We start from the raw sequence: 17,696 nt of genomic DNA on the forward strand, positions 1-17,696 counted from the left end.
AGATGTAGTTTTGACCTAACTATCCTCTTTATAGGTTTTAATAATTTACAGTGTCTTTCCTTGGTTGTAGTTTGCATAAAATGTGCTTACATGTTAGTCTTGGTTTTGAGAACCTCGCTGCAGTTTTGTTATTGTGCAGGTTATGCTCAGGTCTCCTACAGGCTTATGTCTACTTAGAGTACATTTGCTACCCTTGCATAATTTCACTAAATGGCATATAAATAAAAGACAATAGAAATACAAGCTGTTTGATACTGAGAGGAATGGAGACTCATTGCTTTTTATTTTCTTTAGCTTCTCTTTAGTGAAATACAGAGTGGTATTGTATGAATGAAATTATTTCTTTGGCTTGATTTTTCTTGAAGAGAGATTTGGAATACTTCTTAAAGGCTTTTCCAAGTATCCAGGACTGAATTGCTCTGAAGAGTGCTTTTAATCATATTTTTCTCCAGGATCAAAAAGGACATATACTGTGAAGAAGTTTTCCATAAAAGATTTTATCCAGTTTTCAAGTTTTGTTTTCTTTTGTATTTTATGACATTTAAAATAGCAGTGGAGGTTTGTGGTGTTTTTTTTTTTTTTTTTTTTTTTCTGGGTAAGCATGTAGTATATAGTTGTTTATTGGCAAATTAAAGTTGCGTAGTAACACTCCTTTTAGTTTCGTTACTTATGAATAACTTCTAAATTGTTCATTTTGCTCTGCTTTGTTTAAAGTTCTATATGTACACTGTTAAGTTTTATTGAAAAAAATCTAACATTAAATAAGAAGCAGACCTTTAATTTAAACTTTCACTTGGTCCTGTACAGAGAACCTGAGCTTAAAACCAAATAAGGTAGGGTTTTTTCACAGGAAAATGTAATGACACACATGCAGGTTACTTGCTATGTTTTGTGAACGTTTGCCATATTTATTGGTTGCAGTAGTGAAGCGTTAATGTAGCAATTATCTTGATAATAAGTGGTCAAATGTTAAAAGATTTCTGACAACTTGACATATGACTTTAGCATTAACTAGCTGCTTGATCATTTTGAAGAAGCCTGCCTCTGATTAAATTTGCCTAGTTGCATGAAGCTTCAGACTATGTAAATCTGCAGCCTGTCACTTCCTGTGGTTGCTGGATTCAGTACATGCTATTGAGAATGCTGTATTTTCAGAGGCTTTTTGTATTCTGCTCACGGTGTTTTCTAAGCAGGAACTGTCGCTAAAAATAACTAAAATGAATTTCTCTGTCTCTCTTTCTCGCTGCAGGATGACGTAGCTTTGCCAAGGATTTATCAGCTAAGCAGAAAATGAGCTTAACATCCTGGTTTTTGGTGAGCAGTGGAGGCACCCGCCATAGGCTGCCACGAGAAATGATTTTTGTTGGAAGAGATGACTGTGAGCTGATGTTACAGGTAATTGCATCAGCCTTCTATCTGCAATTGCTCAAATCACAAACTTAATGCACCAGTTTTATATTGCTTTTGAAAATTAAGTTCCCTAAATGTTGGGGAGCAATTGTTTTGATTAATCTTTTGCGTTCATAGAAACAGTTTAACTATATTGCCATCAGTCATACAGTTACTGTTGAAGTACAGAGGATGATGTATTGTTCATATAAATCATATGCAGAATACAAAAATAGAATATGAAATAAATTTTGCAATATGATCAGTAAAGTAGACTGTGTACTCCACAAAATGTGATAATGCTGAGTGCACTGGATGCTTTTGAAAAGAGCTTTCTTTTTTCTGCAACTTGTAATATAGTTTGGTCACATGATTTGATGTAACTCTATCCCAGTGTCCTGATCTTGTTGTACAAAGGCAAATGAAATCAGTAGAGAAGAGTATTTCTCTGTCTCTAAGGAAGTGGAATGACTCAATATCAGTAATGGTTTCAGCGGAACTGTAAAATTCAAGTCTTAGTCAAAACAGCTTCGTATTTTAGTAGCTTCCTCAACTTTCAGAATCACTGTGCGGAACTCTTAAATGTGCAGAACTGTACTGTTATGTAGCCATATTGCTTGTACTTTGCCCTGTCAAAGCTGTAGTCCTCTGAACTGCTTCTTTATAGTAAATATATTTTTGGATGATTAATGGTAATATTTTGGGAGTTTCTTCTTGGATTTTTGTCTTGGCTTCAAAACTACTATTCTCAGCCCTTCGTACCATGCAATAAAATATTTTCTTCTGTGTTGTTTTTGTTGGTTTTTTTTTGGGGGGGGGGAGGGTGTGTTTGTTTTTTGTTGTTTGTTTGTTTTGCTCCTAAGAGTTGTTAAAGCAGCCATTAATAGCCAAATTAGAATCTCACTTGCAAATAAAGTGCCTAGAAACATATTTTTACATGTATTACTCAGAATGTAATATCTCTAGTAAACTGCATTTGGCTGGCAGCGTCAGAAGATATCCAAAGGTTTTATTGGTGTTGAAAGTACTTTGTCCTGTTAGAAAATAGTTGAAAATACTCTTTATTTCTCTTTAAAGGCAGGCAGTATGATATCTTGTTGATTTATGAGGGAAACATTAAAAAAAAAAAAAAAAAGCAACAAACACACAAAAAAAACACTAACGCCCAAAACCAAAAGGAAAGCATCCAAAAAGCCCCCACACCTTATTGGTTCCTGTCTAAAAGTTTATAATAAAAACCTGTTTTTATTTTACCACTAGCTGCTTGTAACGGGTTGTTGTCTCTGAATAAGGGAGACTTTTCTCTCTCTCTGCCCTGTGTATCTTTCATCCATGGTTGATCAGTCTTAGAATGAAGTTGAATACTGAAGCATTTATTGTTTTGCCATACAAAACTTCAGTGATCATCCCCTTCAAAAGTAGCTGCCTCTTTGATTAATATTGTGAATATATTCTAGTCATTTAGAAATGTTATTTGTTATATATTGACTTCAGGGGCAGTAGAAAGAATCAAGGGGCCTGTTGATTTTCAGGAATATTCTCTTTAGCCTGCTGTTATGTTAGTTCTACATGCCAACATGACTGTAACAGCACATACTGCTGAAGGGGGAGGAACCCACCAAAAGAGAAACGAATAATGTGTTTTTGTTCTTCATGTATAGCTCTTTGTGTAGGACCTTCCTTTCCACTCTTGACAACTTGGTTGTTCTCTTACTGCGAAGCATGTGGACAATGCATGATAAAGAAAGCAGAATTTAGTGCTTTTACTCATAATGTGTTGACAGAAAACATGTTTAAAAAGCCTTATTAAAAAGCATTTCGACTCTGTTGTATGCTTTATAGAATTAGATCTCAGATCTGTACCTAGCCAATGTTCTTCTAACAGAGGTTTTGTTCATGTCTGGAAATACAGATCTGCTTTAAGTGGGTTACTTTGTAAATATGCTCAAACGTAGTGTGCAGTCTTTGTATTGAGCTAGATGCTCCAATTGTGGCTAAATAACCACATTTTCTCCGTCTTTCACTGTTATTTTTAGAAAACATTTTGAATCTTCATAGGGGAGTCATCTACTAGGTGAAAAATTCCCAGTTTTTCATAATATCAACATTATTTCCACAGAAGAACACTCTTACTTTCTGCATTCTGAACATTTTCTTGGTGGTCTGAGTTGGATTGAAGAGTCTCTGTCTAAAATAATACTAGTTACAAATTAATTTTAACTGAGGATGGAGTCTCCCTATATTCATACAGCTGTTCGCACAGTTATTATGTGATTTTTGTTATTTCTGCAGTCATATATAAATCTTTGTACTGGGTCTAGCTGGGATGGACTTAATTTTCTTTATAGAAGTCCTTACAGTACCATGTTTTGGATTTGTGACCAAATCCAAAACAGCTCCTCCTACACAGGTGTGACTATATTGGGGGTGCACAAGAAGTTGAGAAGGAATGTAACCAGGACAGCTGACCCAAACTGACCAAAGAGATATTCTCTGCCATATAATGTCATGCTCAGCAACAAAAACTGAGAGGGGGTCTTTGAGGAAGGCAAACACTGCTCAAAGACTGATTACGCATTGGTCTGCTTGTGGGAGGTGGTGAGTGACTGCCTTTGCATCACTTGATTTGTTTTATTTCCTCTTCTTCCTCTTTCATTAGCTGCGTAAACTATCTTTAACTCAATGCGTGAGGTTTCTTTCTTTTGCTCTTCCTGCTCTCTTCTGCGTCTCACTGGGGCAGGGGGGAGTGAGTGAGCAACTGTGTGGTGCTTTGCTGCCAGCCAGGGCACCACAGTCCTATAAAAAGTAATTTTGGTAATTTTGGAATTGCCAGCAAACAGACTGAGATGAAGTGTGGAAGATAAGTTGTGGGAACTCTTCCAGATGTCGAGGTGCTGACCACATGCACATGTGAAGGAGACATACATCCAGCCCCACCTCTTCCTCGCTTGAAGTCAGCACCTCAGGCTGCAAAGACTTGGCCATGGGCAAGTGCTAAAAGAGGGACTTAGCTGTTAGGGGAGTGGTCTTCTCAGAGGAAATAGAGGAGGAACAATCCTTGTTACTATGGGTTGACATTTGGGTGCACACTAAAGAATGAATTAAATAAATGCTAAAGTGGGATTAGTAATTCAGGAACTGCTTGTTTTGTGAAGAGGCTAGAGCTAATTTGTTTAGGCAACTAAGATCAGGGAGAAACAATTTGAATGCTTGTATACTATGGTGAGTATCCCAGGCAACATAATGGAAGATTTTCTGAACCATGACAGGAAATGGAGTATTTCAGAGAGAACAACAATATCACAGAATCATATTCATGTTTTGATTGATGATGCGTGTAGTTAAGGGGAGAGAGAGAGAGAGAAATAAAGGTGAAGCTGATGAGCTGATGATGTTAGATTAAACATCAGTGATACTATGGTGAACTGAAAAAAAAATCTTTGGATAAGATTTGGCTGGATCTGACTTATAATCACATTTGGGGAAACATTAAGAGAATAATTTTTCTGTATTTAATTTAGGATTCTGCTATGGGCACCTGACACCAGAGTTGAGATTGAATTTTTTCATATGCGGGACTAATTTTTAAATATAATTTCAATAAATGTGCCATATAGAAAGAAAATAATCCTGCTAGTTGAAGAAGTTGCCATTAATGCTCTCTTGATCTGTTTTGAAATACATTATTTTATATATATTTTTTTATGTTTTAGTCACGAAGTGTGGACAAGCAACATGCTGTACTTAATTATGATGCCTCTACAGATGAACACTTGGTGAAGGATTTGGGCAGCTTGAATGGGGTAAGTTAACATCAGAAATAGGTAACTCTCCATAGTCTTTTGTGTGTTTGTTTGGGTTTTTTTTTTTTTTTTGAGCAAAGAGAGCTTACACTGAACAAGTGTACATTAATGACTTTTTAATGCAAGATTGAAAATGGGAGAACAAAAGGAAAATATAGTTTTTGTGGGTGTTTTCCACTGCACATTATTTAAGGGACTGCAGTAAATACCATTAATAAGAGGGCCTTGGCAGCAGGAAAAAACTCAAAAGAATAGAAAGGAATATGTTACTCTTCTGTTTTTCAGAAGTGGAGGGGAAAAAAAATCTTGATTATATTGTAAAAAAGAAAAAAGGATATTTCAATCTCTCAGTATCTGGTTAAGAAATGGATTTTTTTTCATTTCACATGCTATTTCTCTTTTCTACTTTTTCATACAGAAAAGAATGTTAAATTGTACTTTATTTGTGGAAAAAAGTATGCAATAAATGTGTTGTATGTAGACATATTTAACTCATTCTAGATTTGCATTTAGTTTTTCAGTATCCTTTTTGTCAAAGTGTCTATGTATAATATGTGTCAAGAAATTATATACTAATGTATGAAAAATACCTAGTTATGACCAAAATAAAGTTTCATATGACATTTTACATTTTAAGACTTTTCTAAGAATTGCATGTAGAATATTCTAGGTGAGCTTCACCTTTTATAAATGTTTTGAATATTATAATATATTATTAAAATCTTAGTAATTTTGCCATATTTTTGTAGCTTTTTAGATACTTGTTTGTGAGCTGTTTATACACACTAGTTATGGTTGTTATTTTATATAACTTTAAATGTTTGGCGATGTCATGAATATGTACAGAATAAAATAATGAGTTCATCTGTGATTGTTCATTTGAATTAGTATTTAGAAAGCTACTGGCAGAGAATAGCTTGTCAAATGTTTAAAAAAAATAGAAGATGAAGAAGAAATATCAAGCTACTGCCTGTTAGCATTGATTTAGATTTTGGTGTTTGATGTTGAAGTACATTTCAAAATAAGAAACCTGTTAGTCTCTGTTAGCTTTTCTGTACTTTAAGGTAACTAAGCCTTCCAAAGAGTCAGGAGTCTCAACTCCATATAAAGCCAGTCTAACCTGAAGGGTTATATCATTTGAACAGTTGTAGACATGTAAGAACTTTGCTCCTTAAATATTTAATATACCTCTGCATTTTGAAAGTTGTGCACTGTTTCAAGACAGTGATCAAAAATGAATTCAGCACATAGTAATTTTTGGCTGAGCCATTTGATTTTATTCCCTAATTCTATGTTACTCCTGTAATCCATAGGCATACCTTCAGATTTTCATTTACCTGTCACAAAACTTGAATTTAGTAAGGATATATGTTAAAAGGCCTTCACTTGACTAATTTCTTTGCCTCTCATAAAGAACTTCTGGTGGTTTGCTTTACTTGATCTGATTCATTCTCAGATTTGTGTTGTCAGTTGCTTTTACAGTTGTTTACTCAGAGACATCAAAGGAACTCTTTCTTCCCACAGTTTTGGGACAGGGAATATTAAGTCTTAGGAGTTCAGTCCTTGCTCTTTGCCTTCTCAGTGCTTCCCTTACTGTCTTTCCAACTGCGCTTTTCTTACATAACTGCACCTACCTGGTTTCAGGTCAAAAGAGGAAAACATGTACTTTTGTAACACTTGTCACAAATTCTATGTAAAATTGTTACAGTTTTTAATTGTTGGGCAGAACAATATATGCAATGCCTCTGTACCATGCCATGAACTACTAACTAGGCAATAATTATTTTAGTCTAGCTACTATTTCCACCGAGAACATCACCTCCCTAGCAGCCAAGTCCCTCTTTCAGTGTTTCATTAGCTTCTACCTGTTCCTATTTTACTTGCTTCATCAAGAGACAATACTTACGTTGGGTCTTCCCAGTCAGTTCAATTTCTTTGGAAAACAGATACTTTTATTAATATACAGGAGTGCTCCATTTCTGGTGTGGTGCACTTAAACCACTCAAGATAATACAGAACCTAAGGGGAGATGGCTCCTACTAATACCTAGGGCTTTTATTTTGAGTTTTGTGAGTCCCAGATGTTTTCACTGGATGAACTGTAATTGCATCTGATGCCCTAATGCCTGGATATTCTTATCTGTATGGTTGATTCACACTCAATTCAACGAAAAGGTTACAGCAGTCTTCGTCCTGGATGAACTTCATACATCTAGATTTGAAAATAAAGCAGAATTTAATTTACATGATGTTAAGTTTTGTTTCTAGTAATCCATCATGACTCCTCCTAGTCATTCCTGATTATCTTTTATTTAATACAAAAAGATTAAGGAATTTCTCTTTTCTGACAAAAATGTGTACAGTTGCTAAGATATAAACTATTATTTCACCAGTATCAACAGAATTCAACTCTATTTTCTCCTTTGAGTTGTGACCTCGAAAACATGCCAGAAAAATTATGAAGCATCCGTGGTCCTGTTGAGTAGCATTCTTCTCAAGGGTAGTGAAGTCCTTTCATGCTAATGTTTTAGGACTGGATTGCAAAATGCTCAGCAAACTTTGTAAAGGCTTGAAGAGAGCTCAGAAGAGACTCTCAGTATTTGAAGAATAGAGCTTTAGAAATCATGTGTATATATAATATGTGGAGTGATTTAAAGGGGGAATAATATGTATAGATTGATTTAAAGTGAGAAAAGGATTCCTTATTTATACAGTAACTAGCTATTTTGAGCTAGCTTTGTCTTGCATCCCAAAGCCTGTGATCGGATTTTAAAACTCCAGTGGCAAAGCAACTGGAGCTTGGTTGTTGTATGCTATCAGTTCAGTCATTAGGACGTCTGTAGACTGCATCCACTGCCTTCAGACCTCTCTGCATTTATACTGCATGCACATTGATTTCAGAACTCTGACCTGGGAGGAAAAATGCATATGTTCACATATACATACATGTCCACAAGGCAGCCTAAATTTTGATGGTTCACTAAAATTCAAGCCGCCTTGAGGATATTGTTCTTACAGGTTTTTGCTCTGGACTCTCACAATGTTGAAGTGAAATAAATATGCATTAAACACCACTCACAGTTTCATGCTTACTAACCAGTAAATAATTGCAGCTTTAATTCTTATTTTTCATGGAAGATATTTTCTATGAAGTAGGTAAGCAATTTTTAAAATAATAAAATAATGATTTTTTCATTTAAAACAAGAGAATAAAATAGAAGATCATTTTACTGTATCATGGAAGAAATTTTTTTCTGTCTTTCCAGACTTAATCTAATATTAGACTTAGATGAGGAAAACAAGCATTTAAAGATTCAGTTTCTTGGCTTACTTTCAAGTCAGGGTTTTTTTGTGTGTGCACACATAACTTCAAAGTGCTTAAAAATGGCAGATTTCAGCTACTGCATTCCTTAGAAACATGTACATGTTGTTGTAGAATCCTTAAGTTTGAAGTAGGATGATCCTGTGGGGTTGCTATATTCTGGCATGAACCAACAGGAAATGTGTTTCCAAAAGGCACTCTGGATATTTAATCTATCTGTAGCATTAACATGTAGCTGTTATGAAAAGTTAAAATGAGCAAGAAACTGTAAATTTGTTAAGGTATGGGAACATAAGCAACTGATAAATAATACATAAAATAATGTAACGATCTCAAACCAGCCAATTCATAAATATTTTATTTGCCTTGAATTTGCCCTAAATTGGAGGCTCCATTTTTTTATTTTAAGGGAAGATGAAGGAGGTTATATCAAGGAACAGAGACTTTTTGCATGTAGCTGTTTATTCATATTTCTTACAAAGAAGATGCTACATTCTTGTAAGTCCAGATGTTACATTCTTTTCCGGTAAAAGGAGAGGGAAGATTTCAAAAAGAAACAGAGGAGGATGTAGGGGAAGAGTGTAAGTTGCAGTTTCTTAATGCAGACTTGAATTGAGCCTTGAGGAATAGTTTAAGGCAGGATGCTGTGCAGAAGTCTTTTGTCAGCTCACACTGTAGAAAGATTCTACAAGGATGTGTGACTCTGAAAAGGTCTTAAATTTTAGGTGGACTTAAACTTACTCTTTTCTTTTGTCTTTGTAGCCTGAGCTCTATTTTTTGTACTTGAGAGCTTAATACTCTATTCTGCTAGATAAAGCATGTTTTCACCTTTCTGTGTTTCTCTTTCCACTGGATGAATTCAGAAGATACTGACACAATATAGGGTTTTCTCTGAAGTGAAAAAATTCAACTTAGGAAACAATTCATTTTCACGGTTATAGATTGAGCCTAATTCGGAGAGTTCTAAGATCAGTGGCATGACTCAGGCTGAGTAGAAGGGTCAATTTGAGAGCTGTCACTGGGAGGTGCCAGTTTCTAGGAGAGGTCTCTACCTGAAGGTTTAAGCATCCCCTCTGATGGCAAAAGAGCAAGTTGTGAGAAAAACAGTCTCAGTTTCTGATGCTCACTCCTACCTTAGCATGTTAGCATCCTTGGTTTCTGGTATCTGAAGTCACCACATGCACCTTCAAGTCTTGCCGATAATAGTAACCTGGGCAGTTTACTTGACACTGACAGCCTACCTTCCTGAGACTGTAAATCAGTCCTTAAGATGCAGATTTGTTTCAATGAAGGAATAAACTGTTGTTGTTGTTGTTGTTGTTGTTTCCCAGTTCTTAGAAGGGCTTATGACTACCTTTGAATTTTATGTAGGTGACATTCTAGAATTTTCTTGAGGACTTGAATGATCTAACTTCAAGCCCTATTTCTGTTTAGTTTGTTTTTTTTTTCCCCCCAGAGATTACATTGTTTTCCAGCTACTCCAAATTAGATCTTTGAGATCCATTTTGACTTGAACATGTATCATTCTTCTCCTTGCTGCCTCCGAAATTAGTCATTGTATGTATCTTAGGCTCTCTTGAAATTTATCCTTGCGTGTTTTTGCAAATACCTTGTTATTTTTTGCTGTTAAGTTTAATCTGGACCTTGAAATTAGAGTAATTTGTAATCTATGTTGCCTTTAACAGACAACTGATATGGCTGGGGAAATTTGACACGCTTTCAAGTACATAAATCCTTCCCCAAATCAGTGAATGTTTGTCTGATTTCTTCAACTATGTTTCCAATCATTATTTCAAGGAGAAGTTTACTTATTGTACAGTAAAGGAATTTTTTAAAGGTATTGTCAAGCCTATGGAATTTGCTCTGCTTTGCTGCTAACTGGTATAATAATGTTATTTCTGCTTACAAATGTTGTGGTATCTGCTCTTTCAAGAGTTGCAATACATTGAATTCTTTATCACTGCTGTTTGGAGTTATTTGGACGGGCTAACTTGGTCCCTTTTTCCTTTAAATCCTTTGACAATGATTAGAAATTATAAGCTCCCTCAGAATTCTCATATCCAATGTTAAATGCTGTAAAAATTGTGATGATAAATCAATTCTGACATGTAATTGTGGTTGAAAAAGGAAACTACAAGAAAAATAATGAACGAAGGTGCTAATTTAAGGGAACATTAATCAACAATTCAGTAAATACTGCTCACAAGATTAAACTTGTAGGAGACTTTTCAAACCCAGTGTGATGTCAGCACCCTGGGTAGCGGCTGATGTTTAACTTTTCTTTTGAAATATTTTGGGAAGCAGGTGGCAATTTGAGCTTACAGTTTAAATCCCCAGTGAATCACCAGTAGAAAATTTGCAGTGCTGAAAACTTTATTGTAAAATTACTTAAGTGATTTTTCATTTTATTATTTTGGAATTTGAATGGTATCTCTTTCTGTCCTTATTTATTTCTGTAGACATTTGTGAATGATGTAAGGATTCCAGAACAGACATACATCACTCTGAAGTTAGAAGATAAACTGAGATTTGGATATGATATCCTTGTCACAAAAACACGCAATGCAATTAAACACTTCTCTTGCTAAAAGTATGGTTGTGTTAAATGAAGGGTTCTCATGCTATTTGAGAAGCATCTTTGAAGTATTTATTTATTTCATTACTACAAAATGCTTATATTTGAGAAAATTGTGAGGTTTAGAATACTATACCTTAGTCACAACTATTGATAAAGTACATGTTGTTGTTTCTAACTGCAAGGAACCTCAACTTCCAATTACTGTTTAAAACCTGATGTGTAACTTGTGTTGCTAAGAAACGTTACTTTTCTTGGAGGCAAGGACACAAATATTTCTATCAGATGGGATTGTATACAAGTAGAGAAGGTTACAAGTAATTACTTGGCAAACTACTGAATGAAAAAAGAAAGAGAACTTGTATTATTACAACATTAAGGTATCTATTCAATGTTCTATTTGCAAATAGTAAATAATTGTATTGCACATTTGCATTGAGTATGATTGTACATACTAGTCGTAACAGTGACATATTTGTAGAAGTATCACCATTCCAGTAGCATAATAGGCTGTAAAACTGTTGTTTTTCTATAAAATCCTCTTCTGAATTGAGAAATCTTTCCAGTATTTTCCTTAGCATTTCCTACATACTAATCTTTTTACTGTCGTCAGGGGAGAGATGAGAGTCCCTGAAGAAGCACTTAAGGTAACAACGTACAGTTCCCACATGTTCTTCTCTCATTGTTTAGTTATTGGTAACATAGGTGTTTTTTTTCAGTCTCTGAGGGTGTTTTTCCTCTATGTAATTTCATGTAGCATGAAAAATTTACAAGCCAACTCCAGTTATCCCAAAAATCTTCAGAGACAGAAGGGTTGAAGCAAGCTGGCTCCAAAAGCTCAGAGTCCAAGGTAGCAGACTCCACAGCTGAAGTACACCACAAAACTACAGAATCACTGAAATCTGAAGAGAAATCAATGGGTAAGGTTCATTTTTGCTGTACAAGCACACAAACCAGGAAAGGATGTTTATTTGCTTGCTGGGATACTTGTGAAATTAGATAGTAAAAACTATGTGAAATTTTAAACATACTTTACGTGTAATTAATAACTTTTGGAATTGAATTGTTGGCATTTTCACCTTTTGTTGTTGTTGATTTGTTTTGTTCTTCCTTTTTTTAAACGGGTGGGATTTTGTTTGTTGTATCGATATTAATGTTCCTTGTTAGATGCAACCAGGATAGAACCTAAGTGATCTATTGTGGTTTAAAAATTTGTAGAAACTGTAACTTCAGTCTTGTTTCTACACCATCTTTCACGTTGGTGTAATGTGTCACGGTGGCTCTGCTGTAGGTATCTTAACTTCAGTGTGAGGTTTGCTAAAGTTTATTGTTCATCTTATAGTAACTTGCTGTGTTACCTGTTACTACAGGAGATAATCACAAGAATGAGGAGTCAGGTATTGTTGCTTCCTTAGTATGAAGCTGACTATGTCTGACCCCTTAGGTCAAGGCTGTACAGTTTTGCGTAGGTTTAATCCGTTCTTCTGGAAGACACACTCAAGAGAGTTCTCTTCCCCACATGCAGGATTCTGTGGTATAACTGATTAATCTATTTGGTTTGTTGGCTGGTCTATCATCCTATTGAGGGTACATAAAGGCTATCTAGTACTTCAGTGTTCCTATTCAATATAGCATTTCACCATTCGCGTCCTCTTAAATTTTCATGAAGTGGCACAGTGAGGATTTTTTTTATCCTCATCTTCTATTTTTCTCTTTATTGTTCCAAAAATAACAGCCAAACTTAATGATAGGGATTTATATTTGTGTGGAACTCTCAAAAGCTTTTTGAGGATTGATTTTCTCACTGTTACTGTATATGTGCATACCTGTTTACTGTTGCTAATTCCGTTCACAAGCATCAGCCATCAAGTTTTTAAAAACGAATCAGTATTGATTAAAGTGTAATGCTGTTTAAAAGAACTAGTGTCTTCAAATAATATTGAAACTTTAGGCATGGCTATGAAATTATATGTCATCTTTGGAATGGCAGTGAATAAAACATTGAATAAAAATGTTGAATTTCATTATAGGCAAAGTAACAGACAAGCTGTTAAACTGGATTTGAACAAATTGTGTTCTTTTATGTAAAGACTGTTTAAAGTGACTTTAGGACATCCATAAGATACTAAATCTCAGTAGGTTGAAGTATTCTCCCAGGAGATCAGGTCAAAATTAATCTGGTCAATTTATCATCAAGACAGAATTCTTAATTAGTGTGATTTTTTTTTTTTTTTCTTCTTTAAACTTTGTTTAATTGTGTTTAATCATGTGTATGCATCCTATATAAGAAGTAGCATTTTTAATTGTCCTGTAACTTAACTATTGCCTTAAAAAAAAAATTAAAAAGTGGTTGTGCTCATTAACGTTTTACACAGGGTAGCTTTCAGCACTCTGTAGTAGCCACCAGCAATTTTGAACCTTGGCAACATTGCAAAATTTGATCAGTTTTTCATGCAGGGAGTTCAAATTTCATTGAAAGGTCAATGTGGGTAAAAGTGAGAGTCTTCTCACAGAAATAGCAGTGGACAGCTTTTAGGAATGTCCTGTTATGCCGATGACTTCAAACTGAAAGCAGAAAATAATGTTTACAGATATATCAGGGTAACAATAAGAGATGTGATCTGCCTTTGCATAAACATTTGTGCCAGAGGTTTTGATCAGATCATTAGTAAGCTTTTATATTTAGATCTCAGATCAGTTATCCAGCCTCCAAGTTTGTTTTGTATTTTGGCAAACGCATGCAACCTATTAACTTCAGCTTCCAGGAGAAATGATCCAAGCGAACGACTCTCTCTTCGTGTCATTTTAACCTAAATATCACAACTAACCAGAAAACTAATTTCCTCTGCTTCGGGCTGATTTTATAGATCTTTCTGCCATGCCTCGTGGGACACCTTTGTATGGACAGCCAGCCTGGTGGGGTGATGATGAAGCTGATGAGAAAAGTGGTTGTAAGCCAGATAGCAAGCATGAAGAGAAAATACAGGAGACAGGGGCTTCAGGTAAGTCTGTTGTCTTATTTTTGTGGGGTTTGTGCTCTTTCGTAAAGTACATACGTTCTTAATTAGGGAACTAAACGGATACTAATGTTTGGAAGTTTCATAGACAGTTTGCATAGATGAAAGCTTATTAAAATTTAGTTTAAAAATCCATTCTGTAAGAAACTATGCATTTACAGAGACCAATTTCATATATAATATATCAATTTTCTAGTATGTAATAAAATTTATTTTCAGTAAATATAGAAAATAATGTTATTTGAACCTGTGTGTCTTATTTATAAGCTTAATCCATCGTCATTTTATATACTCAAAATTAAAGATTGCATAGGGATATTTTATTAAAATAATTTCTAAAAATAAATGGTGCTATATTATTTTTGTATTTGACTTCTAGTATATTAGGTGATCCATGCTAACATACTCTCCTGTAATTCAATAATGCTGCATTAGTCGGAATTACATTTCATAGTTCTTGCAGAAAAGATTTGCGTAGTTTAAAGCTAAACTGGTAATGTTTATTTCCTCATAATACAGATTTTTTTTTTTTTAGTTCACTTTTCTAGACACAGCTTGTATTGCCAAACTTAAATCTCAGTGTCTATAATTAGGCTGCTAAATCTATCATCAGGCATACAAATAAAGTGACTGCTATTCTAATAAGGAGAATAACCTTAAAACTTACTCAAGTGAGGACAAAATTAAACTACATTTGTTTAGCTGTTTAGATATGCATTTAAGACCCAACAGTTTTAAGTTTGGAGTTTTTTAGAGTACTTTAACTGAGGTGGCAATTTCTCTCTTCCTATGATTGTAGTTGCTTTGCTTATCGTGAATCCTGTTTTGCAGGAATTGGAGTAAACTTTGAAAACATGTAAAAATCAAACTAAACTAATACTTCAGTGTAATGAAGTCAAGGCCTTTGGAGTCAAGTTTTTGTCATAGCCTTTAATCACTTTTTTCATATTAGTCCAAAGTCGTCATGACTCAGACAGTGAAGTAAGTCCCTTAAGATTTGGACTAGTAGAAAGAAACCAGGTGAAAACATTCGAATTAGTGTCAGTTTTTGTGCAACTTAAAACAACTTTGTCACATATAAAAGAACAGCATGATAATGCAGTAATTATAGAATGCTTTCTTGTTTGGTCTTTTTTTGGTGAAAAAGTTCTCTACCATACGTAACATGAATACAGTGTGCTATTCTGTGCTCATATGGAGGCTTTTAAAATACAGGTTTAATATCGTGCATTAGTAATGTATAACTCTACGGTTCAAATCGTGTCTAGAAATGTATTCTTCAAACACTTTTAAGCATTCCTAAGTACAAATTTTGTTCCTAATGGCAATAATAATGCCACAATGACTGTTAGATGTTGTTCCACTTCAATTTTTCTCAACAAAAAGGAAAAGCACGCATGTTACTAGTGTAACCAAGTTAAATAATTAAGTCCTTATCTTCAAGCATTGCCATTGATATACTTTGCCAGCTGCATGATTCTCCTTACTTTCCAGATGACAGGCAGTATTAACTATTGTTTATGAAACCTATGACTCTGTATCTTGTACGTGTGTATAAAACTGGGATGGTAAAGTCTCTAGTATCTGTTTCTATTGCTTAGATGTCAATGTCTGTAACAAAGTAATATAACAAAAGTATTAATACATCAAGCTTTTTATACTTGTGTGTATCTGTCTACATTGTTTTATTTTAACAAGCATGCATGTTATTTGCCCTCATTAAATATAGGATTATTAAAAAGTGATATACTGAAATCTGTAATACCACAACAACAACAACCAAAAATAAATAACACCGACATTTTTGCAAAACAATTTAATTTGGGAGGATGTGGAACTAAAATCCCATGTGTAGCCACGTGACTTGACTTATTTGTCTCAATCACTTAATCTGTGAGTAGGCATTAGTTGCATGTTTTACTGGTCTGTTATGTGACTTTTGGAGATGGTTTTTAGTAGTGTTGGCAGAGAACCTGAGAAGACAGACTAGATAAGATTTGACATCTGCTTATATGGACACATTTCCTCAATCTCAGAACACTAACAATGTCTGTGTAGAAGTGTGCAAAAAATTGTCCTGAATGTTTTCATACAATTATAAAATAAAGACATAAGCTTTTTAGGCCCCTTTGGCCTACAGTTACATTCCATGAAAACATAATGTCAATTTTCAACAAGTTAGTATGTATTTTCTTCATGCACTTTGGTTTTATAACGTAGATGAATATAATGATTGGAAATCAATACAAAGAAACACTTTAATGAAAGAAAGTTGAAAAATTCACAAGACTGTCATGTTTAGATATTTTTTAAATAAAAATGAACTTTAATAAAAAACAGTCAGGATTGATGCAGTTATTTGTTCTTTCATGGGCTAAATCGAACTAAGTATTTAAAAAAAAACCCAAACATTTGGAACATACTTGTTAATATAAACTGCCTAAAAATAAGTACATAACAGGTAATGTTGCATATGTAAGTTCTTAAACCTTTTGTTCAGTAACTCAAATCAATAAAGCCTGATATCATTTTAACTAATTACTCCTATGGAGAATCTGCTCCATGATTATTCGCTGAACAGAAAAGAAGGCATGAACTCTAACAGATGAAGCAAGGTTTAATGAGGAGATTGAAATAAGAGATTTGTTTCTGCTAAGCCAACTATAGACAATTAGTCTTTACAATCTCAAGTTAATAAGATTATTTCGATGTTACTGTCCTATCATAACGGAAACTCACTAATGGAAATTATTTGCAAGCAGAACAGAATATTCTGTAACATGTTAAAAATAAAAAAAAACTTTCTGCTTTTTTCATACATGCATGTTGCTCTAATTTAATGGTCTACTGATCTGTGTTAAAATGAACAGTTGCGTATACCCTGATGGTGTGACTTTGTCTGTGCTGCAGCTGTTAAACTTACATGTTATTGGCAAGCTTCCTGGATGTGTAATTATTATTATTGCCATGTGTTAACACCCTCACTTCCTGGAAAAGCAAAAACTACATTCTTTGCTGATTTCACTAGTAGTTGTAGAATTTTATGTGATTAATGCCTTTACCAGAAATCTGAGAAAACACGGATGTAAATTTTTAGACAGGCTTTATGAATTTGAAATACGTTCTTTGATTCTTTGAAATCTTTTTTTCCATTTAGCATGAAGTATTTTTAATTGTATAACAATATATCAGATTAAATGTTCCTTACATTTAAGAAACAGTGACGTTTTAAGGGAAAAGAGGCTGTTATTTTAGAAATTACACTATAATCAGAATGTTTGGAGATTACACACATGTTTAATCACCCGTATTAACATTAAAGTTCCTAGAAATAATTTCTAGAATTTTGCTGAGTTTTGGCCTGGAATATGTGCAGGAGAAGTTTTGCATTTTTTTTTCACTTGAAGTCCTTTAAAGCATGCAGTAAAATAATTTATTATGAGGTAGGGATTTCTATACGCTATTTTATATTTTTAATCAGAGAGAGCAATTTCATATTATTTTGTAAGACAGGTTATGACAACAGTAAAAGACAAACATCTGATTTAATAATAGGTGAATCTTTACATGTATTTTTCACAAACTTGTCTT

The 17,696-nt window shown here is 34.2% G+C and overlaps 1 protein-coding gene across 7 annotated transcripts in view; it reads left to right on the plus strand.

Annotated features, from left to right (window-relative positions):
* The window catches only part of CEP170 (centrosomal protein 170), a 94,189-nt gene that overhangs the window by 18,467 nt on the left and 58,026 nt on the right, over positions 1-17,696 (plus strand). For 6 of the 7 annotated variants that reach the window (XR_014183529.1, XM_082047617.1, XM_082047619.1 and 3 more), the window contains exons 2-7: positions 1,250-1,395; positions 5,103-5,192; positions 10,973-11,051; positions 11,677-11,735; positions 11,846-12,008; positions 13,956-14,090. Coding sequence is in view for 6 of the 7 variants with exons in the window: in XM_082047617.1 (XP_081903743.1) it covers positions 1,291-1,395; positions 5,103-5,192; positions 10,973-11,051; positions 11,677-11,735; positions 11,846-12,008; positions 13,956-14,090 (631 nt within the window). In the remaining variant the exon portion in view is untranslated. Of the gene's footprint in view, positions 1-1,148; positions 1,396-5,102; positions 5,193-10,972; positions 11,052-11,676; positions 11,736-11,845; positions 12,009-13,955; positions 14,091-17,696 lie in introns of those variants that run through there. The other variant, XM_082047618.1, reaches the window with a different exon arrangement.

Source organism: Streptopelia decaocto (assembly GCF_964273445.1).
Source record: "Streptopelia decaocto genome assembly, chromosome: 3".
In the NCBI taxonomy this organism is placed as follows: Eukaryota; Metazoa; Chordata; class Aves; order Columbiformes; family Columbidae; genus Streptopelia; species Streptopelia decaocto.